The sequence below is a fragment of the Phalacrocorax aristotelis genome, chromosome Z, assembly GCF_949628215.1.
Source record: "Phalacrocorax aristotelis chromosome Z, bGulAri2.1, whole genome shotgun sequence".
In the NCBI taxonomy this organism is placed as follows: Eukaryota; Metazoa; Chordata; class Aves; order Suliformes; family Phalacrocoracidae; genus Phalacrocorax; species Phalacrocorax aristotelis.
Window position 1 is genome coordinate 53,402,137 of NC_134311.1, and position 26,568 is coordinate 53,428,704.

Consider the following 26,568-nt stretch of genomic DNA (forward strand, 5'->3'; position numbering starts at 1 on the left):
GGTGATTTATCATGGCAGATATTTTCAAAGGTGTCTTTAAAGGGCTGTCTTTTTTTCCTATGTATTTTCCTTGATGCTGGATTTGGTATGCTTTAGTATAGTGTGGTATAATTGATATTGCATATTCTGGGCTGTCCAGTGTTTCATTATCCTAGTCTGCACTGATGAAAACATGCTGCCCACTGTGGCCATGGCAGGCCACATTGTGGATGTATGTGGGGTAAGTGTTTATTCTTAACACTTTCCAGGACAGCAGCAGTCAGATTCTCAGATACTTTCTCAGCCAAAGATGTGAATGAACCTCTCTCGATGTATTGCATACTTTTGAACTTTCCAGGAGAGAATTAACTGATGCTGCATCCTGTGTTCTTCAGTGGCTGCACTTCATTGCTCATGAAGAAGAGGACACAAAGCATATTGGTGTCCTGTGAAATACCAGTAGAAAACTCTGTGTTCTCCTTTATGGATGAATGGCAAAAGACAGTAGGTAGTCCTGTGGCTTACCTCCTCACACAACATAGTTTGGGGGTCTGAGAGGCTAAAACTGGCCAGTTCTGAGCCCGAAGGCAACCGGTCCATATTAAGAATGGCAGGCTGCAGAGCAGCCTTACACAACATGCAACTCGTGCTCTCATTCATAGTTAGTTGCATTCTGGCCTGTGCCTAGAGCGGACAGCTATAGCTGCTTAGCCTAAAATGAGCAGCTTCATTGGTTATGCAATGTGCAGCTTTCAGGACTTGAGTACAGAAAGGTGTATTGAAAGCTGTGTTCATTTGAAAGGAAAAGATGAGTTGAAAACCTATGCGGTGCTTTGCTTCCAGCTCAAGCTTTGGCTGTATATGAGGTCAGTTTGTCCACCAAAGTTAGATAGAGCAAGATTTGGTGCTTGGTGGGACAGAAATCTATTCTGTAAACTTGATTGACTCTTGTTAAGAGGTGTATTTATTTGCAGTTCTCACAAACAGATTTTCATCTGGGCTTATTAGGCCATGTGTAAAAAAGCTACCTGAGGAAAATAAACTTTTTGCAAAATATTCTGGGCAGGCCTTGCACCATGCATTAAACAGATGTTCAGTAACAGAAATTCCACAGTTTTCTTAGTGCTGCATCTGTCTTGTATCTCAAAATGTATTCAGTTATTAATAAACAACAGGAATTCCTACAGATGTCCTGACAAAAAAAAAAAAATCCCAAAGCATTTTAATTAAAACAACCTGAGGAAGTTTACAATAAGTCAGTTACAGAGACTTTGTGACTACTAAAAGAAAGTTTAAAATAAAGGCCCCATTTCTTTCAAGGCCTTATGCAGTCTTATTTTATGCTTCAGTCTAGAAAGGCTCCCACATGGTTTAGCGTGTCTGAACATGTTTTGCCTGTGCTGGACAGCACAGCTGGTATTGGCCCAAGGGCAGTCTCTCCCATCAAAGGACTTTTTGTAAATCGGTGACCCTCATGGAGAAGGCTTCCTGCTGATTACAAAGGAAATTCTGGCACAGAATTTCAAAACAGCGTGTTTAAAATTCTACTTCTAACCTGTATTAAAGTATAATCTTCTGCTAAGTTACTTTAGGTTGTTCACAAATTAAGAAGAGAGGAAATTGTTCTTTACATTCTGGATGTTTTGAAGAAGATCTCTATACGAGTCAGACAGAGCCAGGGTACTTAACCTTATTCAAAGAAGTTTGAGAGTCCTGTTAGAACAGATCTTACTTTAAGTTGTAGTCACTTGAATTGTCAGATTAATTTTGGAGGAGAAGAAACAACGTCTTCTGTTCCTTTTTGTGGGGAGAGAGGCCTAAGATCTTTCCAACCTCAAGCATTCTGTGATTCTGTAATAATAGTCTTATTTCTATGTCATATTGTGTTTTCTTCTTCCTTTTTAATTTTCTCTATTCCTATGAACACTATCATAAAGTTGTGAAACTTTCTTCCTTTCCCTTCCTAGCCAGGTATCACAACCACACAGAGCACTTGCTAATTCTGTCTCTAAAATCCACAGAATGGTTTGCAAGAGAAAAAAAAGCAGAGCTACTGTAAGGAAGGAAATCTGAATCTAAACGGCATCATTAGGGAGCTACTAGAGTAAATCATGTGTTACCAACCTGATCACCTGGGTGGAAGAGGATTGAATATGTTGGTGAGGTTGGGGCAGCACATGTCATTTACTTCCATTTTACCAAGGCTTTTGATGCTGTGTCCCACATTACTCTTGTATCCAGCTCAGGACTTTATGATTTGGATGGGTGGAACACTAGATAGATAAAAGTCTGGTTTGGTGGTTAGGCTCAAAAGCCATCGGTTAATGAGCTGGTAAAAAGTGGGGTACTGTAGGGGTCTGTTTTGTGACCTGTTCTGTTTAACATCTTTATCAGTGGTCTGGAGGAGGGGATGGAGGGCACTCTAACCAAGTTTGCAGCTGACACCAAATTGCGGGGGTACCTATTGGTACGCTGGACAGCAGAGCTGTCAGTCAGGGGAACCTGGACAGCTGGAAGGAATGGATGGACAGGACCCGATTAAATTCAGCAAGGACAAACTGTGAATCCTGCCCCTAAAAAGGCAGGCCCCTACAGTGATGCAGGCTGGGGACAGAGGGGCTGAGGAGCAGCTCTGCTGAGGCAGCCTGGGGCCCTGGGAGCAGTGAGCTGGGCAAGGGCCAGTTGTGAGCCCAGGAATCAGAGAAGACCAGCAGCACCCCAGGCTGTCTGAATAAGAGCGTGGCCCAGAGAGTGAGGGAAGCGATTATTCTCTGCTCAGTGCTTGTGTTACCACTTCCAGACACTGTGTCTCATTTGGGGATCTCTACTACAGGAAAGACTTGACGTTGCCTTAAAATATTTTCTTTTTTATTTTCTTCTAAACCAAGGAATTATCCAACTGGAGAAACTGCACTGTTTGTTTGCTGATCATTTTGTGAACTATGCTGCTGCTGACTCTGCATGAGAGGATGGATGTAGTATTACAGTACTTGTGAGCTGAAGAAGAGACTGTGGAAGTGAACAGTAACTTCTGATACGTACCTAAAGCCATTGTTTCTTTATTATTCAGATAGTTCAAGAGTACTAAAACCCCAGTTTGAATCACTGTCACTACAGAGTTTTGTACCGCATGTTGTGGCTCTATTCAAATCTGTTTTGCATCTTTGTCAATGGGCATAGGCACTGTGCCCTTTGAAACAGCTGACCTCATTGTAATAAGCCTAAAAAAGCCAATGATTATGGGCTGTTTGTGCTCCTGAATTAATGAAGATTTTTTTTCCCTGTGCTTAGTTCATAAGATTATTGTATTTCCTGCAGAAGACATCAGGTCTTGACAGTCATTAGTGATGACATTGCTGAGGCTCACCTCAGTATCTGCAGAAGGATGCCTGTCCCTTTTCTCCATTTATTACATCTCTTTTCTGGTATAATAAAACCTCCCTAACAGTTTCTATAGAATAAGAAAACTTGCAAAACATTTCCCCCTTGCCTTCATAGACAATTTTTCTTGCTGGAAAACTCACAGGTGTTGTATGCAGCAGTGACTGTGCAGGACTGGAGGCTGGAACAGAAAATGTCCCTGTTTGAGTGTGGAGAGGTGTGGAAAATTTGAGTGGTGGTTGTTCCTGTTCAAGCTTTGTTTTTTTTTCCCCATAGTACGCATGCATTCCATACCCTTCTGACATTTCATTGTTGCACTAAATATGAAATTTTTTGCCAAATCCTTAATGGGACAAAATCCATTCCTGAAATTCATTTGTGTAATCTTGTGCTCAGGTGTTTCTTGTGTTGGTAGGTGAATTTCCTTTTCCAGGGCCAGGCTTGCTTTAAACAACATGAGTCTTTGTTTCTGTTCTTTCCATGCATTAAGAAGGTTGTCCTCCTACCTGCCTCATTCAGGAAGCCAGTAGGAGGCAGGCTGTTAATACAGCATACTGCGGCATAGCAGTGACAGCTGTTTTTCTGGATGTATATACCAAAACCCTGCCTTTGCTTGCAGAGCTTAACTAGTCACAGACCATACTGTTGAGAATGACACAGACTGTCTCATACAGTCACCTGCAGTCGTAAAAAAAGTAGACAGTAACTTTCCTAGAAAAAGGCACAATCTTTCTGCTGCTGACCAATGGCAGGATTTAGAGGCTAAAATGAGCTTGGAATCTTTAAAGGAATTATATTTGTTCTGTAAAAGTTCACTGAAAATATTAGCAGTCATCATACCTGATCGCCATCCATTCCCTTTGTCCTTTAATTTACTGACAAGGAGGAGTTAACTTACTCTATAGGCATATCAATGCTGAAACAGTAATGAAAACTGATTTTTGTGTTTCAGCCAGGAAGGGCATGAATAACCTTAGGGATTACAGCGGTACATCTGGAGAACATGGCCACATGCTTGCCAGATGGTTGGACTTTCCTTCATTAGTACTATGAACTCTGCAATCAAACCTCAGATTCTGTGGATCTACAGTACATATGTGAGCTATTTGTCACTGGAACAGGCTCCCCAGAGAAGTGGTCATGGCCCCAAGCCTGTCAGCATTCAAGGAGTGTCTGGACGACGCTCTTAGTCATATGGTTTAGTTTTAGGTAGTCCTGTGAGGAGCCCAGAGTTGGACTCAATGATCCTTATGGGTCCCTTCCAGCTTGAGATATTCTATGATTCTACTTTCACCTCACAGGGACTCTGAGCACTGTGCCAGCTAGTTTTATTATGTGAAAGACAAAATTCTGTTGGGATGCATTGCTGCCAAAGCACATGTCTCCTTCATTGTATACTCATAGAAATGCTTGTGTTTGCTAGTTGTCTTTAGCAAAGCAGCTTTTGTCTCTTGCTTTATCCTTACTTTTAGCACAGCCATGTCTAAGATACTGTATATGTCAACAGCTGTTTCTAGTCATTCTGTTAGAGCTTGTGTGAAGGGGACAATGAAGTTTTCACAAGGCAGGGAGTCACAGGCACTCTGTCCTGAAGGTTATATTTCCTTTGGGAGCTGACTCTTGAAACATTTACAGAAGAGGGTGCGAAGTTATGCATTTTGGATTTGAGTCTCGAACTGATGACTAAAGCAACATGAGAACAGCATTTGGTGTGGGACATCATGGTGAGTACACCTGTTAGCATCCCACACACTGAAGAAAACAACCCCATAATAAGAAAGAATTACATAGCCTGCATCTTGTGCAAAGATTTCCAATACATTTGTAACCAAGAGAAACAGTTGAAAACAACATTAGTTGCTGTAATACTTGTTGTTAGAAGTTTTCAAACTCATAAGTTTGGGTTCCTGGTAATGTACAGTTCAAAGGCAGTGATAGAATTTTCATGAACTTGTATATTATACATGGGGCGTGTGTGTGTTATTTATATGAAAGAATAGTAATTTCCCATATATATGGCTTGTGACTGTAATGCATAAATAGTTTTTTATCCTAGCTGATTTGGCTGAAAGACCAGTAAGAATTTTCATGTTTTCGTCACTTATATCAGTTCTATCACTCATTTGAGTTTCTGAGAAGTATGGGCTTTCTTGTTGGTGAAACTCATTAGGGGTTTGCTGTCCAAGTAGCATTTGCTACCACTAAACTCACATCATGAGGTTGCCGAAATGTTACAGTGTGGACTAAGCCTGAGCCTGTAAATTTCCTCAAAGGATTGCTCTTTTCTGTTTATTTCATTTGGTAGTGCGGATCTTAGGTGTGGTATGTGTAGGACTGTAGTGTCATGGGAACGAGCGCTGTGTCTGTGTGTGCTTTAGAAGGAATTTACTACCATCTCTAACTACTGAACTTCAGCAATATTTTCCTGGTACTGCAGTGTATCCTTTTAGCATGAAGGATATTATGAAATATCATAAACATTACTAATCATTATAGGTAGTCTAGGTTAAGGGATGTCCAAAATCACTGTAATTGGTATCGTTCAAGGGATTTTCAGTGCCCTGACTATTGTTTGCTCCTTGTTTCCATTTTGTTCAAGTTTTTCACATTTCTTTTTAACTTTTACAGTGTACCTTCCGTCTAGGAAGAGTGAGAGAGAAGCCCTACACTTTGTCTGTTTTCTAACACCAAACACCACAATACTGTGGCAAAATTTGCTTCCCCCTGCCCAAGATTGACAGAACTCTATCTATGGACAGACTTCCAGGTGACATGCTAAAGGTGCCACTCCCTTTCTCCACAGTAACTCTTATTGTTCCTCTGATGGGTAGACTTACAGCATGCTACGAGTCTCCTGTACTATGCTGGAGAGCCTCCTTGCTTACTGTCAATGTACAGGCATTACAATTGGTTTGAGTGGCCTGCAGAATCTTTCTGTGATTCCAGAAAGGAATAATGTAGATCTAGGAAATGGCTCCACACACTCACTGCTGTGCTGTGTCAGGAAATTAGCTTAGTCATAGTTCTATTTGTAAATTGGAGAATTAAGTTCTTCAGCAGCTGCTCCTGACTGGCTGATCACTCACTGCTGGGGTAGTCTGCTGGATTGTTTTACTGCTGCAATCATCCAGCGTCATAGTTTTCTCAGTATCTTTCTTCCCATGTGAAGACTGATTTCTTAGGGAAGGCTGGGCATGATGTAATCGTAAGGATAGCTCCTTTGTGGGCCAGATAGCACTGGTTGTCAGCCTTTGTGCACTGCTCCACACCCGCTCTTGGTTCTTGAGTCTTGCAGAATGAAGAGCTAGTTCTACACCCCTCCTAGTTACCTGAATCTTGCTCAGATAGTTCTTCAGAAACCTAAGAAATTGTGGTCTAAAATTGTGCGAGTTTGTGTGTTCTCAGGCCTACTGTGAACTGATAGATCTGTAAGATTCTTTCCTCTTGTTCAAATAAAGCAGCTCCCCATGAGGTACAGGTAAAGCTTTCTTACCTTCTTTTTGTCAAAGCTCTGTACCAACATGGTTTGGTTTGCTTTTTCTCCTATAATTCAGAAATGCTTAAGAGGCCTGATTCATGCTTGCTTTTGCCAATTCTAGGATCTTACTGATGTTGTTAGCAGTCTGTGAGCTGTCTGCTCCTCAGCCAGTTTAAATCTGACTTTGCTCCTTTGCGAACATTGTCTTTGTGGTGGGTGTCACTCAGCCAGAATAATTAGAGAGTGTATTTAGGTTCTTGTAACTCACTGGAATGAAGTATTGGTAGAACGGCCTGCTGAGTTTACTGTAACAATATCTAACTGCAGCTGAAACTAACCTGTCAGACCCTTCATTTTCTATCCTTACAGCCACCATCAAATACAGGGTGAATATCCTCCACATGTCATATGTTTTCAGAGCACTTCATTATTTGTACCAGATAAGTTAATTCTTTGTTCCACTGGAAAGAGTTGTGGAAAGCCTGGGAATATCTGTTTGGAAATTCTTCAAATGGATCATTCAGCACATTAAAAGTTTGTTACTAGTGAATGGATGAGTGTCTCGGCAACGCTTTAGCATGCCTAAGAGTATTCCCATACCTGAGATAAAATGGGCAAGGAGTCTACTGAGTTCTTTCTGTGCCTGTTGCTCATGCCCCAATTTAAGGAGACCTGTTCTACATGCTCCGTATTTAACCAGCTATCTTTAGGATCTCTTTAACATCACCCTGTGGCTTGGGAGACTGCTGGAAAGCCACCATAAGTTAGCTGAACCCATATGGGCAGAGACTCAGAGAAGAAAAATAACTTCTTCACACGCAGTAACTGTTTATTCTAGAAGGTTTTCTTCCCCCATTTAGATCTGACAAACTGGTTTTCTTCCTGGGAGCTTTGGAGTCCATCTCAGCTACAATTTGTTTGTTAGTCATGACTGATACCTGGTCAAGCTAATCTGTTTGATGGGCCTTGAGTACCCGTCATATAAGGACAGAATTTTCCTATTGGCACTTGTTAAAGCCAAAGGAGGGGTCTGCAGGGGCTAGGAAAGAGGAACACACGCAATTTATAGTCTCGGCACAGACAAACAGCTAGCTTTAGTTACACTAAAGAATCATTGGGTTTCTTTATAGGGTGTGTTCGCAGCATCCTGGTTTTCTATGCAAATGCACATAACGAGAAATCAGAAGCAAGAGGATGAACACAAGCATTTTTGCACTTTGAAATTACTTCTTCCCTCCCTTTAAAACAACAAACCTTCCAACTTATCTTTATTTACACAGACCTATCCACCTTGGCATCAATTTTTGTTCTCTTAGGAGTGGTATTTCTGTCTGCAACGTACTGGATTTGATAGCAGATTTCTTGGAAACAGGTCTTAAGGTACACATAACTAGTCTTGCTTTATAATGGGTGCTTAATACTCAATAAAGCAAAATAGTTGACTTTGGCCTCTTGGCACTAGTTCAGCAAAATACTTAAGCACACTTAACTTTTGGACTCACGAGAACACCCAGAGATTTGAAGGGAAATGTGAATGCCTTCTGTAAAGGTGTATTTAAAAAAAAAAAAAAGAATGTAGAATATAGAAAAAAGAAATTTTGCACAAAAGTACTAGTTTTTCCATTACTTCAATGCTTTATCTTTTCTGCCATTTTATTATCTACTATCCTCATTACTTTTTGGCACTGAGCCCTTGTTTAAAACACTTGTTGTCCTGTAAGGGAGAAATTGAAGTTGTGCTGTAACTGAGTCAGCATCCCTTAGCACAAACCTCCGAGGTTGTTTCTTTTCATAAATCTCAACGTGGGTGGCATGCTGGAGCAGGGCTGAAAAGATATAAGAAGACATGGAAGTGGAAGGGATAGGAAGAACACAACTCAGAAGACTGGGTTGCCCGTCCACAGACAGTACTGTAGTTTGAAATTGGGTAAAGCTTGTGAATATTCTGAACACTGCTCCAGCTGAGGAAAATACAATGCAGTTATTTCAGCAAAGCCTGAATCATGCCTACTTCACACAGTGCAGTGCTTTCGTGGAAGCCTGGATAAGCCCGTATGTCTACATGGTACAATACAGAGCAGTACATTGATACTATCTAGAGTCCCACTGCCTGTGTGTTTGTGCTAGCAAAGCACCAAACCTGGCCTGTGAAGGAGACCAACCAACGGGGGCACAGTGCGACACTGGTGGGACCGGACTGCTTCCTGCTTAACAGATAGCTGCTTCGCCATGAGGTTATAGATCCCTGAACCTTGCTTAGTTGCCAAATATGGCATATGTTTTATTGTCATTTGCACCTTCAGACTTGCCTAAGGTTGCTGAGTGTCCAGCAGGGCTTAAATCACTCTAGTTCTCTCCTCCCACAAAAATTTGGGCTGAGAATTTTGTAGAGCTGCACCTCAGAAATGCTGCAGACTTGTTCCTGATCTCCTTTCTTGTTTCTTCTCATCCCATCATGTCTGTGTTTTCCCTCACACAGAGCAGAAAAGGACAGTAGTATAAATACTGTACTTAGAATAAACTCTTGCTCTTAGCAAACTCAGTCCAGATACAGGCATTCAGGTTGACAGTCTGGGTTTGTTTTAAACACAGTGGATTAATTCTGAGTTGTATCATTCAATAGGAGAGAAAGAAAAGTATTGGCCATGTGAGGAGTTCAAAAGAGTAAAATTATGAATAGTTTGGGAACAGATTTTTACACTCAACTAATTCCTAGTAAAAAGTAACCGAGGATCATTTCTAGCAGTTAGATGTTAACTCACATAGGACCTGGTTCCACTGCCTGTAAGAAGAGCACAAATACTTCTTCTGGAATTAGAGGTTTCTCCTTACAATTAAATTAATTTTTCTTTTAAAAAATGGCAGGAATAGTTTTTTTTCTCTTGACCTATTAATGTATTTATTTCAGGTGAATTCCAGTGTTCAAAGCAATTTAAAGAAAGTGCTTCTTAGTAGCAATATTCATAGCAAACACCACTGAGTCAATATTTATTCAATTTGATTTTATTATTATTATTGTGCAGAAGTCTAGCGTCTAGCAGCGGTGTCCATTTCTGATTATTTTCTGAACCTGCTCTATGCTAAAATCTGCCAAAATGCTGAGATTTTTTTAAAAGCTGACAGAGGGGATTTAGTTTTGTGGTTGTTGTTTGGTGTGTGGTTTTTTTTTTTCCTGGAGGCTGCAAAGAATTGTGTTTTGTAGTCTGAGCTACAGTGCTTTCATGCTGACAGCACTGTCCATACCATGATAGTCTGGCTGAGCAGAAACAGATGTTGTAGGCCCATTGGCCAGTTTCCTGCCTGAGAGAGAGGCTTCTGGTAAAGTCCAGTTTTCATGGTGGGATTTCTTTAATGCTGTATTTCCTTGAAAAGAAGGAAAGTTCTTAGTTTCCATATGCACAAACCTCAGTTAAATTGAATTAAGCACCTAGCTCTTCAGAGAACTTTCTCGCATGGAATCACATTGCTAGGACTCTGTATTACCATCCAGACTTCAGAGAGGAGCTTACAAGCCAAAGCTGTACTCAAGGATTTAAAACCTGAGCCTGTGTTGTGAGGTCTTCTCCAGTGCAACTTCTTAGAAGTGTTTTAATGTCTCAGAAAAACATTCTTTAATGCCTCATAGTGCCCGCAAATTGGGGATGGTAACAATCTCACTGTGATAATACATATGTAAGTTGCACACTATTGATAGTTTCAACATTGGCAGCAAATTAATGTCTTGATCGCTACGACAATAACCTGCTTGCAGGACCTGCAAATACGGGATGACAAATTCCAGCTTTGCATGCCATCTGCTTCTTATATTTGTTAAAGGTGCATTTATGGTCCCTGTTCTCCAGTAAATCCTGCATCAGTGGCAGTTCACTCCACAGCAAATTAGGGAGACAAGGCTGAAGTAACAGTGCCCATAAAAAGTATCCTTGCACCTCCTGCCCATAGTGGACAGGATTATCACGTTTGTTTTGAAGGCAAAGGCAGAGTCAGCAAGGAGCTGTGCTGGCTATTTTTACTTTGACTGCTTACTCCCTGAAGAGCAGGGAAGAGGCAGAGGCATGCTGCAGCCCTTTCTCAGAGATCTGAAGCAGTGCTGTGCTGCAGCTGTTGGCCTACTTACAAATGCATTTCAGCTCTGCAGTGGCCCCCTGGCTCTGTGCTGGCTATGAAGTTAGGCATGTGATTGATTTACTTTTATCCCCTGGGATTGAATCAGAAAGTTGCCTGTTGGGATTGGGACACAAATTAGTTTACCATTATTTTGAAAAGTGCCTCAAGTACTTTAAAAAGTGGTGTCTTTTTGGTATGTTGCACAAAGTGCTTGTAACATTTGACTGAGAGTCTTTTGTTGCAGGAAGACTTGGTGGTATGAAACATTGAGCTGTGTGCTCACACCGTAGCCTGTAGGTGGCAACAAGGAGCGTAAGTAACTGCAGGGCCCCACTGTGTGTACGTTTGGGAGCCCAAGTTCCCTGATGAGCGTTTTAGCTATCCTTGTCCTCGTGCAAGCCTTTCCAAGTCTGCTCCTACAGGAGACAGAAGTAGTTCAATGAACTTGAAGGGTCCAAAGGGAGATACTAAGTTTTAAATTTGTTTGTCTTAGGAAAGACAAACCCCTTTAAAAGCCAAGGGGTGATCTTCTACACAATAGTTCACCTCCTTGGCGTATAGTGGTGATTGCGCTGAACATGAATGTGTTCCGTGTAGCTCAACTAAGTTTCTAGCAATGTGTGGTTGCTGTGTGTTACAAGGCATGAGCAAGGTAGGTTGTGTTTATAGGACTTTGCCTTTCTGCTGGGATCATTTTTACATTTTGCTGTTGAAAGATTTCAAACACAGTGAAAGGCTAGTGTGAGACTGAGGAGCAGGAGAGACTACTGGAACAGTTAGTTAGCACTGCAGTTACGTTGCGTGAGTGCCAGGAGGCTCCATTGATAGCAAGGGAATTCAAATTGTCCTGAACAGAATTTAACAAGGAGATGAGTTCTGCAGCTACTAGTAATCCATAAATGTCCTCAGAACTATTGCCAGCCAAAAAAATCCGCCTGAAGTTACCCATTTTCAAGATAGAAACTACTCCTGAACATCAGCCCTTGATTCAGTGTACCTTTAGTCCACCAGCAGAAGCATTTTAGGGTTAAAACTTTGGAGGGGTGGGGAGGCAGCAAAACCAAAAAAGTCAGATGTTTTGAGATCCTTTCTTGCTCAGGTATCTTCAGATGCTTTTTGCTTATTGATTTCTGTTGTTATGCTATTCCTCTGTGATGTTTAGCATATAGAAAGCAGAAATAAAAGGAACTTGTCTACTAGTTTTTTTCTGCCTTGTGCTCCTGACAGCCTCTCTGCCAGCCATGGTAGTTTACAGCTTATCTTAGTGATATGTCCTGGTTATCTGTGATCTGTGTGACGGCTTAGCATTCCACTGCTTTTTGCTTAATAAATTAAAGACTGGGTAAGAGTAACACTGTAATACTTGACCATATAAGGGGGGTGCCTGTTGTTTTAGTTCTGCTCCTTGCACAGTATGCAGTTGAAGCCTTTTAAGGGAAGGCGGTGCAGACAGAGTGAAAACATCCAGAAGCAGAACATCCATTTCACATCATAGTTGGTGCCAGTGCTGGTGCTGTCATTACTACTGCTGTGAATTTCTCACAGGCTGTTGGAGTTGCATAGTTAAAAAGGAGAGACTTATAGGTGGGACTGAAGGAAAAAGTTAAAACATTTAGTTCATGGCACCTGCATCTTGAGAAATAATAAGAATGAAGAGGGAACTGACCAAAGGTGAGCTGAACTAGACATCCAAAGCTGAGAAATGAAGTATTAAAGAGCTCTTCAGCATTGGCAAGAAGAGACCACAGAAAGAACAAGTGGAAACATCATGCAATGAGAACGGGATAGGGACTTGGTGACTAAAAAGGACAATGAATAGTGTCTAAATTTTGAATAAAGTTAAAAAAAAATTCTTTGCAAAAGAAATTTGAATGTTGGAGGGGGAATGGCATAACTAATGCAAATGATGGGATGGTAAAGAAACTGTGGCATCATGATAGGAGTTCAATCCTGGATGTCATCTTAGTACTCCAGAAGAATGAACCCATGAAATTTTAGGTCTGGTTGCAAGTACATTTAAGTCAGTCCATCAAGCCAAAGACTGTACTATATGGTTAGAGAATGGCAAAAGCAGGATCTCTAATAAAGGGGTGGAAAAATTTAGGGAAATGTAGGGAAATTTAGGAAAATTAGGGAATGTAGGGAAACATAAGTAGGGAAACATAAGTCAGTTGTTCTGATCTCAGAAGCATCCAGAGTGTTACAAACATTTTTAAGCATCTCAGACAGTAAAATATCAAATAAAACACATTTGTATGCCAAGGTTAGATGGTGTGAAGACTGTTAATTTCAGCTAGATAAATTATTTTATTGATAAATCAGATGCAGATCCTTACTTGAGATATTTTTCATTCTTTGTGTGAAGAGACTACAGAAGTTGGAAGAAAAACTGTTTTCTTAGTTTCAGTTAAACCATAGTCTTGTCTTCAAAATAAAATATGCTTCAGGCCTTAAATTGAGTGAGGCTTTTATCAGCTGGAGATTAGATAACACAGTCTATTTCAGTGGCTAAGTAGCAATTTAGAAGAGCCAGTGTGAAACCTTTTTATTCTATAGCCAGTAACTCTGAAAGAAACTGTTGCAGAGGTTTGATCTCTTATGAAATGCTGCTAACACACATTGTCTTTCAGTGGCCTCCATGCCATCCTTCAGTTCCTGTTTGTTAGGGCCTGAGAGTGCTTAGCCTTCTGCAGAATCAGGCTCATTGCTCTCTAAATTACAGCACCTTGTCTCCCTCAGCACTTGCTCTATACAAGGGAGTAGGATTGCAAAAAAATGTGTCCATGAAACACCAGCCTGTGTTTTGAAGCATGCTCACCCAGGTGTCTGTGAGCATCTTTCACACGTGCAGCTGATACGTGCAGGTGGTGGAGAACAAGAGAGACAAGGACATGCAATAGCTGCTTTCTTAGTGATTCTTTCATTAACATCTTTTTCTTCCTCCAAGTTAAGACTCCAGAGCGAAGGCAATGCTGCAGTTCATCCTAGCCAGCACTTCACCTACAATACAAAACTTTAGCCAGTCATTTATGATGGTTCATGAGACCTGTCAAAGAAATCCCTTCCCCCACTGTTGTGACCTTTATCTTTGTGGTGAACAGGCGTCATGGCTTTGGCAGGATAAGTTTGTTTGATTGACTGATCTATTCTCAGAAGTTATAAAAGTTTCCCTGGGCACAAGAAAGTCAGCTTGCTGCAGGCCATTTTTTGTATCTGAATGATGTGTATTCATCAGGACTTTTTGTGACATTGTAGAGAATACGTTGAGGCAAACTTCCCTCTGACTTTCATTAATGTAAGTCAGAGTAATTCTGCAGAAGTCAGTGGTGTTTTGCTATTGCAAAACCAAAGTGACTGGGAGATATCCTCAAGGGTGAATTTGCTTTATTAGCCCATCTGTGAAAAATAGTCTGTTGTCTTCACTGGGTGGAAAACTGAAAGAAAGGTATCACAAAGATATTCCTATTCCTTTAACCCTTTTAAATAAAATAACATTTTTTTTCCTGAATGGAATGTTATCTTTTTACACAGTTTAAGCAGGATAATACTTTTACTGTAACTCCAAGGAAAGTAATTTGAGCTATCAGGAGTCCTGTACCCTCTGTTTTCCTAGTTAGGTGACATGCATATGGCTATGAAGTATAAGTAAGAAGATCTGGGATATTCAGATGTGCAGCTGTGCAATAAGTAGACCAGTTGCCTAGTGCAAAACAGGTAAGTTTTCCACATTAGTCTGTTAAGGCTTACAGGGACAATTTTAGAATTAGCTGTTAATTTTTTTTTCTGACAGGAAATTTTCAAAAATTCTGATCTTCATTATGAAGATTATTATTGTTATTTCCTTTATTATGAACTAGCCAGCTCATGGTTTGGTGAGACTTATTGTAGAGTTCAAGAATTGCCTTAACAGTTCTCCATTGGTACTAAACTCTCCAATAATTCTGTTGTCTAGTAATAAAGTACCTCAGACTGCTTCTTGTGGTTGTTTTGTATGTGTTCTCCTTATGTTTTAGTAGAAGGTGGGTGGTCAGTATAGGTAATGTGGGACTAGCTCTTTAAAATAAAAATGGTAGTTAAGTTGTACAGTAGGAGGGTAAATTTAACTATATGACCTTACAATAACTTATATTATTTTACCTTACTTCATTATCTCCCCATTTAGAAACAGCTGCTCCTACTTTTTTTAAATTCAGAAAATATAGTGTTAAATAATGTGCATAATTGCAAAAAAGTACAGTCCACTCTTTGTTTTTTTTTTCTCCTTAATTAGTATTTCAGCATACTGGGAATGTAAATACCCTTAGCTCTGATATGGGCAGAATAACTAAGGTGATTGCCCTTCAGTTTAGGTCCAAGTGTAAATACCCCATTTCCCAGTCTAGCAAGCGCTAATTAGTGCCATGCACAGACAGAAGAAACTTTGTTGTGTAATGTCATTGATGTAGTGAGCACTTATGCTGAAACAAGGCAAGAAAGAATGCTGTTTGAAGTCAGCCCCATTAAATGTCAGAGGTGACAAGAACCAGAATGTCCATGGTTTGTTGGATTCCTTCTACATAGTTCATACTCATGGAACATATAAACAAAGGTATATCAACTCTGTGGTTAGACATAAATAGAATACCTTTACTTCAAATAGACTAGGAAAATAAACCTATTTATGTGGCATATTTTTTTCCAGTTTTTATTGTGATTTTTTTGAATTGTATTCCATCCATCAAGTCGGGTCTTCTGACAGGTAAGGGCTTCACCCAGAGAACTGAGAGACTGAAGTATTGCCCTTACAGGAGCACTACTGCATCAGTATCTTGTTGATGATGCATTATATGTATATATAAGGACATATAAAATTGATGAGTGAGACCTCTGCAAGATATAAACTCTTTGTAAACCACTTCCAGAACTCACTTTCTCAGAGAAGTAGTATCATGTCTGACCAAGAGATCTCACATCAACAGCAAAATCTTTATGGTAACTACCTGACTTTCCGTTTCTAACTTCCCAAATTTAGGGACTCTAGTGTAAATGTACAGGAAGAAGAGAAACTTAAAAAGCTGTGTATATATATATAGACTTGTTTAAACTCTCTTGTGAAGGTACTTTGCTAAAAACATCATAGATTGTAATTGATGGATCTGTGATTTCTTACAGATAGACCAAAAACCTTTACCGTGACTCGCCAGCAATTGTTCTTGCAGAATTACAAGTTCCAGAAACCCTCATCCTAAGCATTTATTTGCCTAGCAGAATAAAATATTTCCCTAGTATCTTTCAAGGTTGTCATGAAGTCATATGCTGCATTAGGTAGTGCTGGAAATCTTCAGTGGTACATAGAAACTAACTTCCAAATTTTGGTCCACAAGTGATGCTACCCTTCTGTCTCAGCTGCCACTTGATTTTTTTTTTTAAATACGGCTATTTGGTGTAGCAGTGACTGAAAGCTCTGATTTTGTCATTCTGTCTACAAGGAAGCAGGCTGTTGAATGTGAAGAAAAAGTTCTAGTGAATGAAGGGACTTTTTTTTTTTTTTAAACTTTATCTGCACTGAAGTCGTACCAGTCATATTTCTTGTTTAGTAAGATGTAGATGTGGGAGGGTTAAAAATCCTTCCCCCATCCCACATTTAATCCCTGTTTTCCCTGACTTTGAAGATCTGGCAATTTCCCAGTTACCGAAAATTAGTTTCCTTCCTCTGAGGGTATTTTCTTGTAGTTTGCATTGTTACTTGTTTGATCTGATGCAGCACGTTATTTCTCTGCGTCTGCAGCTTTGATAATTTTTTGCATCTTCCTGTGGGAACGCCACTCATGTTCCCTGGGGTCATCATTCAGTGTAAATATCTATAGGTTGCATAAAGGCACACTATCCATTTATTGAGACTTCCAGTGATAATTCCTTTGCTCAATAAAATGGCAATAAAAAAGTGTATGCTTAATTTTCAGTGTGCTTCTACTTACTTACTCTGTTAAAGTCTTAGGAACAAAAAAGTATTGCAAGGAACAATCTGTCGTATTTCACTATGAACTTTGTATGTATATGTTTATATGTATATTCTATTTGTTTGTTTGAAAGACTTAGTAAGTCTTTCAAAGTAGTAAGACCAATGCCAACAGATTCGACATCTGTATTTTCAGTGCTAGCCTAGGGCATAGAAATCTTTGAAAACCATTACAGCCCCTGGAGGCCTTTGGTGCTGGTCAAGATAGGTCCACCCAAGGCTGTTTGTCCCCACATTAGAGGAATACAGAAAAGTGAAAGGGAAAGCATTTCCTTCTCCAGAAACAGTACAACGATATGGGAACATTTCTGCAAGCAGAAATATTCCTGCTGTATTGTTAGGCTACCTCAAGAGAATTAGTTTTGCTCTTCCAGCATGTTAGCCATTGTTTTCTAGTTGATTGTGTTCTAGTTTTTGGCAGTATGGTCCTGTTCCCAGCCTGCAGTTACTGTCACATAGAGATTAAATCCTTTTATGTTCCTGATTTTTTGCAGAGCCAGCCAGAAACCTGCTCAGCTCTGCACTGTATAACCTCGCTACGCAGCAGCATTTCTAAGGGCCAAAAATATAGCTAGTGCTGTATAAACATGAGGAGGTATACACTTGCCTCTCCCTTCAAACTAGAGACATGAAAACTCAGTTTAGGATTAAACATTTTGATAATATTTTTTTCTCCAGGTACTGCTTTAGTTCTTTTCAAGTAAGTATCAGCATTTCTTACTCTGTCTCATTTAAAACACACTCTTTTTAGATGTAATATGTAAGTACAAAAATGAACACCTAGGCTGAATAGGATGAGTCTTAGACAGCAATGGATATTTATTAAATTAGAAAAAAGTGGATTTGGAGACTAAATACCAGTGCTGATTAACAATTTAAAGATTTCAGAGAGAATACTTCAGGGCTGAAGCTGTCATTTAGGTACATTTGTGTACCAGCTTTTGAAAGGGTCAGTATTTGTGTATTTGGACAGTTCATCCCATTTACCTTACGTGCCTACTTTAAGACAAAGTCATGGACTGTAGGTGTCTCTCTGTTGACCAGGGAAGTGACTGCTTTTGCTTTCTCACGTAACGTCTAGGTGGATTGGGCTAAGCACCTTGAATCCCACTTTGACTGATCTGCTTTGCCTAGGCTTGACTGCAGTTAAAATTACCTAAGTTGTCTCACATCAAGTATTGTTCTGTGGGGGATGGAATTTAGGAAATATTTGTTAGGTGTGATTGCTGCAGCAATCCTAGGGAGATTGTACGGCCCTTTTTAGTCAGTCAGATTTCTTGACTATATCTCAAGTCTTGTTTTTCGTATTAAAAACCAGTTGCCTCTGAAAATCCTAGGCACACAGTGAAAACAGGCAAATATAATTAGAAACAGGAAGAATGGTAATATCCATTCTGCATAAATCCCATTCTGCTTTGTAGTGGGTTACTTTGAGGATTCATTTTCTCTCTTGCTTTTTAGTCCAAGGAAGGATTTTTTCATTATAGTTTATAACAGGAATAATTTCCAGTTAACAACCTGGGGAAGGGAAAGCACATCCAGCTTATATGGTGGTTTATTTTGGTTCTTGAAAATACTGGCAGGTCAGCCAGCTAGTGGGAGTATTTCATATAGGTGTGTCAGAGGAGACTGGGACAGTAATTTCAGACTCAGGTTGAGACTGAGAAAGCTTTTTCAGAAGAGGTGCTGCATCATGAAAACATTCCTATATTGTCTTGGCTTTGAACACATAAATAGAAGGTAAAATGTCTTTCAAGCATAGCAGTGTTGCCCACCTGTGTTTTTTAAAGGAAGATGCGTCAACATGATGCTTTAACTTTCATTAAAAGATTAGTATAACAAAACTGTGTATCTGTAGATATAACTGTTTCTTGCTTAGTAGCAAGAGAAAGATAGTGGTATAGCCTGTTGAGCTGAGGTCCTACATTTTCCAGAATAATACACATAGTGTATTAATATACCTGCGGTCTGGGTCTGAGGTTCTGAGACAAGGATATTGTGCTGTTGAACTGTTCTGTTTTGGTTTGTGTGTGGCTTTTTGGTTGGTTTTTCTTTTTTTTTTTTTTTCTAATTTATATCCCGGCTTTAAGGAGATGTAGCAAGACCTAGAATATTCCTCAAGTAATCTCAGGCCATATGTAAAAAATGCACTGTCTTAATCGTCTGATGTTTTATTGTGTCTTTTCTAGGGTGGCTAAAGTAATGAAGGTTCCTGTGTATGAGACACCAGCAGGATGGAGATATTTTTCCAATCTCATGGACTCTGGACGTTGCTCGCTTTGTGGAGAGGAAAGCTTTGGCACTGGTAAGTAATAAGTAATCAAAAATTTCCACAGACTTTTAATGACAAATTTTAATTTTCCTGGGTGCCTCAAGTCAAAGCCAAAAGAATCAGCAAATTAACTGTCTTGTGCTGTAACAGAGAACTGTCAGTTTTTCACACCTGAGGGTCTTCTTCCAACTCTGTTGTCCAGTACCTTGAGGTATGAAAAATGTGGAAGATGGACATTCAGAAGCCATAGGCAATCTTATCACTGCCCAGACAGCTTTTGGAGATGCCTGGCACTCTCTTCTGACTTGAACATAATGCAGAAAGGTCTCACTGGTTCCACTGTAACAGTCTTTTCACAGCAACAGCATTTTGCCTGCATGGGAAAAACACATAGTATTTCCTAATGTGATTCACTGTACAAAGTATGAGGGTTGTATGTCTAATGGTATGTCTTAGCAAACCTGTTGCAGGCGTCCCTTTTGAGAACATCACAATTACCAAAACTCAGATAAAATCATCATTGGAAGAAATCTGATTACATGTCAGCATCTGTGTTTTCCCTAAGTATTTTCCCTTACCAGTCAAGCAATAGAATGCAGAATGAAAGACAAATTTGAGCCCTCATGAATTCAGTGCTGACAGGAAGCATTAAAGCAAGCTATTAAAATATGTAGTCTGTAAATCTGCACAAATGTGGTTTTGGTTTATGAGAAAAAGTGAATAAATTTCAGTGTTTGTGGTTCTTTTTTTTCTTCCCTGGATTCTAGCACAGAAATTCTTCCTTCTTTTTTATTTATTAGTAGGGTTGTGTTACAAGTGTTTTTGAAAGAGCACATGTCAGAATAACTTAACCATTTGCCTGCCTAACAATTTATCCTATATTTTGATGTGAGTTCCATGGAGTTCTTTATTTTGGTGTATAATTAATTGGAAACAGCTTATAGAAAATGATTTATCATGCAGTAAAGCTTGGTTACAAATTTCATTTTGCCTGGATTGGGTTGAGTCTAGTATTAAGTTTGTTGGTTAAGTTCAATTAGAACAGAATGCTTCTTTGTTAAAATGAGGATACCTTTAAGTCATATGTGTGCCACTTTATATGCTAGCCTGTCATTAACTGTCTGTAAGTATCTGAATGGACTGTGATGGAAGAACCAAAAATGCGTTAGATTTCTCTGGGTGTCTCTCTGTAAAAAGTAAGAGAATTTAAACGAATAACAAATGTTTATTTTTTTTCTGTTATGAGTGGGAACCAGTGTCCCATGATTAGCAACCTGGATGCCTTGCTATAGTTGCTGTGACTGGCACAGATTAGTATTGCCTTGAATGTAACTTTTGAATATATATTTTCAAAGGGTATTCTGCAAGGTCATTCAGTGAGTTCTAACTTGGAGAGGTGGGCAGGAAGGTCTTGTACCTTTCAGAAGCCACTGCCATTTGTTGTGGTGTGTTGGTAACCTGTGTCTTCATTTGCCCCTGAGAGGTCTGGACTGGGGACAGTTTCAACTGTAACTGCTTTTTGATACTTTTTCACCAGCCAGTTCTGTACCCCTTCCCTCTAAATATTGAAGTTCCTCCTGCTCATCCAAAAACAAATACTTCCATGAAACTTGGGTGTGTCTTGAAACATCATTATGTCCTCATTAGCACTGAAATGATTTGGAAAAAAGTCCTGCCTTCATCATCTTGCTGAAGAAAGGGAAGTGTGGATTTTGACTGAAAGGATCTTGATGGTGAGTTCCCATAGGCTGAAGTACATCTGGGTACCTTAGCCACAGAGTGCAGCATCTCCCACTGCATGCAGCTTTATCTGGAACGGTATGTAAAGCAAACAGGGGTGGCCCCTATGTGCCATATGCCCTGACAAACCACTGCCTCAGGCCTGTTTCTGCTTGGGAAGTAAGGCTCCTAGACCATCTTCAACTGGTGACGTTAAGTACAATTCTCGCAAATGCTTTCTGTCTAAGGAAGAAGGGAAGAATCTTTGGTTGCTTAGTAGAAGCCTTGTATCCTTTGAGGAGACTTGTTATTAAAATTTTATGGTGCAGTTATAAAAAAGCCAAACATCAAATTTCCCTAGCACATTGAAAAGGCATGTTCAGGTCCTGCTAAGCAGGCTGTCCCAAGCATTGGTGGACTTCAGCCATGCAGATCAGTTATATAGGAATCAAGAGAAGTGGTTTCAGGGCTTGATCTACTGAAACACTGAGGGTGTTGTAATCTGTGTTGGCCTAACTTTATTACTCTGAGTATCAGATGGTTGTGGTTATTGAAGTCGGGAAAGAGGGACAGGTGTCTCACAGAGGTCAAGGAGGGGCCTCTAGAGTTTGTATGTTCTTCTGGGTAGGCAAGATAATTCCTCTAACTTCTCTATGTTCTTACATTTGACTTGTTTCCTTCGCTCGTGTCCTTCTGTAGGGTCCTAAAACAATTGCATTTTGTACTCTAGCCTCTCTTTCCATTTTGCAGCTCCTGCCACCTGACCTCAGATGAGCCTCTGCATTCCTAGCACTCTCTGTGTTCCTGTCCTAATCTGGTTCTCCTATCCTATCATTAATTCTTCAGATTCCTAATAAGTTATTTCTCTTGTGAGTTTCAAGGGTACTTGAACAACATATTGCTGGCCAGCATGGAGAGCTGCTCTACAGTAATATTTAATATGTGCATCCTGGCACATTCTGGTCTGACAAGCTTTTTTGTACCTGCAGCACTTCAGAAAGCCTCCTGACCTCCCATTTAAGCCAATCCCCTCTAAAAGCTAATCTGAACCCTCAAGATTCAATCCCATGGGCATCCAGACAACTTGAGCACTGGGTTTAAATTCCTCAGTGTGTGTGTAGTTACTGTGTAAATGAATCATGACAGTGCCTACAGTGCAATTATGCAATGACTATGATGCCTCAGGTTTGTTTTTGTCCCTGCCTCTCTTTCCTTATCATCTTTCAATTCAGTGCAGCTGTCTGAAAATATCTCATATGCCAGGAGGTTTATTTGTAAAACTCGGTCTGTAGATGACCAATACTTTAACGATGCGAGCTCTTTTTAGCAATAAATATTCACCTTATTGCAAATCTTTTAGTAATGTCCCAAGCTGCATGACCCTCACAAGTTTCTGCCAGTATTGGGCATTTGAATCAATTTTACAGCTTTTCCCTTAATCATATCTATTTAGGGAACTGAAACTTGGCACTTCTTTAACTTTCAGCATGGAATATTTAAAGAAATGTACCATATAGGTGATCAGAGTGGGAAACGTGCCGTTCTGTGCAGGAGAAAGGGGTTTCACAGATTCACATTCTATCGTCAAACTAACCAAACAGCACTGGAGACGGACTGATTGCTCGTGTACCCAGGTAATCCAGCCCAGCTGGAATTTCCAAATAATACAGAGCCCTGATTTTATAACATAAGGGATTTTGCTCTGGCAAGTAAATAAAAGCAAATTTTCTGCTATAAAAGGACAAAAGATTTTGAAAACATCCCACAGGGCTATGTTTCCCAGACTTGTTTTCTGGCAGCTGATCTTGGAGCTCAACCAAAGCTTTAAAAACTTCTTCCATTTTTGTAGCAGTGTGGGGAGCTTGTCAGATGAGGTTAGTAGCTTTCTGGTTCTATGACTAATGCCCAGGACACAGTTCAGAGAAGGGTGTCAGCAGCAGCAATTAGTTTCTAAATTTCATCAGCAAACTATTAATCAGGATTAAGAGAGCTGTGTGGCTGATTTATGTTTCTGCAGTTTAAGCCACTTCAGTAATTGCTACTTCTTTCATAAATTTGCATGCTTCATCTCCAAATTTCCAGATGCTATTAACATCAGCTGCCTTCTCCTGCAAGATTATATAGAAGAACTAGTGGAGAATGAAAGAGTGTTCTGCTGCTGAAATGAATGAAAGCCTTAAAAGAGCTGTTTGGTGGTGTCTGTTACAGTAATACAAATCTAAAAGAATCTCATTAACTTGAATAAAGGAACAGATCAGAATTCCCCTAAATCTCCATTTGCCTAAAATATCAAGTTTCAGATTGCTGATGTGGTGATAGATTTGTAAGACTCAAAGTGTAGGCAAAGAAAATTATTTACAGTGAGTTTGTATACTCACTTTAGTCAGGTTTTTGTTTTAAAATCACATTTGCAGAGTGCAGTATGCTAAACAGATATAATGAATTTAGGGAAAAGCAACTGAATTTTCCTCAAGCATATGACCCTCAGGGCTCACTGTCTCTGTCAGAATTGGAAATCACACATACAGAATAATTTAGACATGTAAAAGACAGCCTGCATGCCCAACAGCTTTCCAATATCAGAAAAATCATAATATGAACATTTTTTCATGATCTTACTTTGTTTCTCAGGCTACTGCCTCTCAAGACTTCATGTCAGTTTAAGCTGGGTACTTCCTTATGAATGGGAACATCCTCTGAGAGTTTTTCCCAGATTGTCTACTCTGAGTCTGGCCATAGAAATTGACTGTTGCAGTAGTAAAAAATAACATTTGCTACTGTTATTTGGAGAAATATATGACAAATTAACTTAAAGAGAAGTTTTTGAAGTACTTGCAGGTATTATATTCCCTTACCAATGGCAAACTAAATGTAATCAGGTAGTCAGAAAGATCTTTGTTGACTCTTCCTTTCTGTTGTCTCTTTCTGCTTCAGCTTTTCAAAGAGAGTCCTGAATTCATTAGGGCCTTGGATGTTTCGATTAAAAGTGTCACTGAGAATTAACCTGAGACTGCTGAGAGCCCCCAGCAAGCCAGGAGGACTGTTAGTATTGCAATCTCAGGAATCCATAGTTGCAAAGCACCTTTCCTAGATCCCTTTCCACAAGACAGCTCTGCCTCTGCAAACCCACCGCAACAGATACTGGCTCTATAAAGCGAAGAAATATGGTGTTAGCTGAACTGAGGCAGCAGAAGGAGCTCCCTCCCTAGAGTTTCTACCTTGTCATCTGGGCAGTAGGAATAAGCGAGAGAGAGCAAAGACACCTACAGACAATGGTACATTAGGTGAAAACCAGTTAGCTAACAGAGTTGCAATAATACATTTTAAGGGTAATAAATAGAACAACATACGTGCATATAGTAACCCAGGTGATGGATATGCTGGTGGAATAAACAAGTTTTGAGAAATCCCATTTGTCAGTTTTCCTCCTATTAAGAATAACAAACTGAGACACTTATTGGGCACACAGGTTTATTGTCCCCGTACCCGTATCAGGCTAGCGTTTTTAATCAGTGACTTTTATTCTGGAACAGTTGGGTTTTTTCCAGCTTTTCCATCCAGACTTTTGCCTCTGGATTACTTTCTTCCAAAGCTTTCTCTTTTCAGAGAAGGAACAATCTGTATGTCCTCCAGAAGGACACACAAGGACACAGCATATGCTAAAGCTGCTAAATGGATCGGAAGAATGATATGTGTATACACTCATCCCTCTTCATAGAGATTTATGAGCTTAAGCCATGCCAGAACAAGGCTCAGAGCGCAACAGAGACCTTTCCAAAAATTCTTCTGTCGATGTTTCACTGGACCACTTTGGTTCAATGAAACATACTCAAAGTGTTTGTTAAAACTCTTCTCTTCTTTGGTGTTTGGTTCAGACTGTTGCACAGATGTAATGATGTATAGACCATTTTGCTGAATGAATGCTGTGCCTTTCGCTGTATGATTTGTTGGCCTGCAGCCTGCAGAGTGTTACACAACAGGAGAGTAAATGATCGTTTACATTAGAACAAATTGCTGAGGCGTTTAGCTCAATACCATGTCTCCACTTCTTGTTGGTGTCCATTGAGACACTTAAGCTGTTTAAGTTGATGGTAATATCAGCAAAAGAGATGACTTTTTAGGTGAATTGACTTTTTCAGTGCTAAGGATGAATGGCTGAAAGGAGAGGCAAGCAGGTTAAAAAGGAAAGGAGCAGCTGTGGTGGGGTGAGCTTGCTGTTATCAGGGCCCTGCCCAGCTCCCTGGGGCTCTCCCACCCTGCCCACAGCCCAGCCCTGCCCAGCCATGGGCCCCCCAAGCCTATCCATGGTCCCACATCCTGGCTGGGCCTCAGCCCACCCCCATCCCCAGGGAGGTGCCCAATGCCCAGGGCTGAGGCTGCCCTGGTGCCCCCCAGGTGCCCTGCTCCTGGCTGGGGTGGTGGGATAGTTCCTGGCTGCTGGGTGCTGCCCTGCTACTCTGGAGGAGCCTCCAGTGCCTGGGGAGCCTCCAGCCCCTGTGGTGACGTGATGACTTTTCCTGCTGCTGCCAGAGGAATGATGGATGCTGGTGGGATGTGACAGCTCTATTCTAGCTCTCTCCTTTGGTGATAAGGGCATAAATCTGCACCATTATCTGGGAAATGGCTCTCGGCTACAATAACAAGGATCATGACCATGCCGTCTGCTTTGCCTATGAGTAATCTGACTTTATTACCTGTAAGCTGTATTGCTGGTGTTTCTGTGCAAGGCATCCTTTAGCTGATCTAGTGCATTATCACGAGGGAGTAAAAAATGTGAGGACCTGATTGTCTGAAGGCCTGACCTCTGTGGAGGGACTTTTGTTTTCCTTTCTTATCTGAAGCTATTTGCAAAGCTATGAGACCTCATAAAGAGCCCAGCCCTTTTTCTTCTGATTAGTTGGCGCTCCATGCTTTCACAGCCCTGGGGACTCTGGAGCAGGGAACAGAGTGAACTGTTGCGCTTCCTACAGCAGCTCCTTGAGGACCAGCCCATAGCTCTGGCCATTGTAGTAGGAGACTGCCCTTGTTGCAGAGAGCTCACAGGTTACAGATCAAGGCAGATAAAAAGTGGCAGAAAGGAATTATTCTTACTATCACCACAGCTACTGTGGAAATGCAAAGGAATGTTACCATCTGTCTCAGCTCTTAAATCCATCTAGAGTATTCAATATCCTTGTCTTCTGCATTATGTAACTCATAGGCACAAACATAATCTTCAGGTAAGTCTTTTTCCTCTTCACAAGTCTTCAGTAATCATTCCTATACAACTCGAAGATTGTGCTGAAATAGTAATTTGCTTTTAGTTAACTCTGTAGTAGTTGACTTGCTTAAGTGTTAGATTCAGGGTGTTGAAGGTCTACATGCCCAGGGCTGAACGTAACAAGAAGACTAAGTGGGAGGCAGAGCTGTGGCAGGCCTGGGACAATGGGCTCTTAGCAAATGTGTGTGAGTAGCAGCTGCTACTGTGACTGTTGCTCTCTCCCAAGAAGAGGGATTGCAAGTCCAGGGCAGCAGCAGTGACTGGAGGATGGGCATCAGGAATGAACTCTAGGAATCACAGTGGCTGTATGCACATCTTGCTGTTTTCCTTACATGTCTTTAATTTTCTGTTGACAGTTTTTCACAGGATTAATA

The 26,568-nt window shown here is 40.4% G+C and overlaps 1 protein-coding gene across 1 annotated transcript in view; it reads left to right on the forward strand.

The window, feature by feature from the left end:
• PGM5 (phosphoglucomutase 5) overlaps window positions 1-26,568 on the forward strand; it is an 85,790-nt gene that overhangs the window by 32,592 nt on the left and 26,630 nt on the right. The window contains exon 7 of the mRNA XM_075079654.1: window positions 19,133-19,248. Coding sequence (XP_074935755.1) covers window positions 19,133-19,248 — 116 coding nt within the window. The remainder of the gene's footprint in view (window positions 1-19,132; window positions 19,249-26,568) is intronic.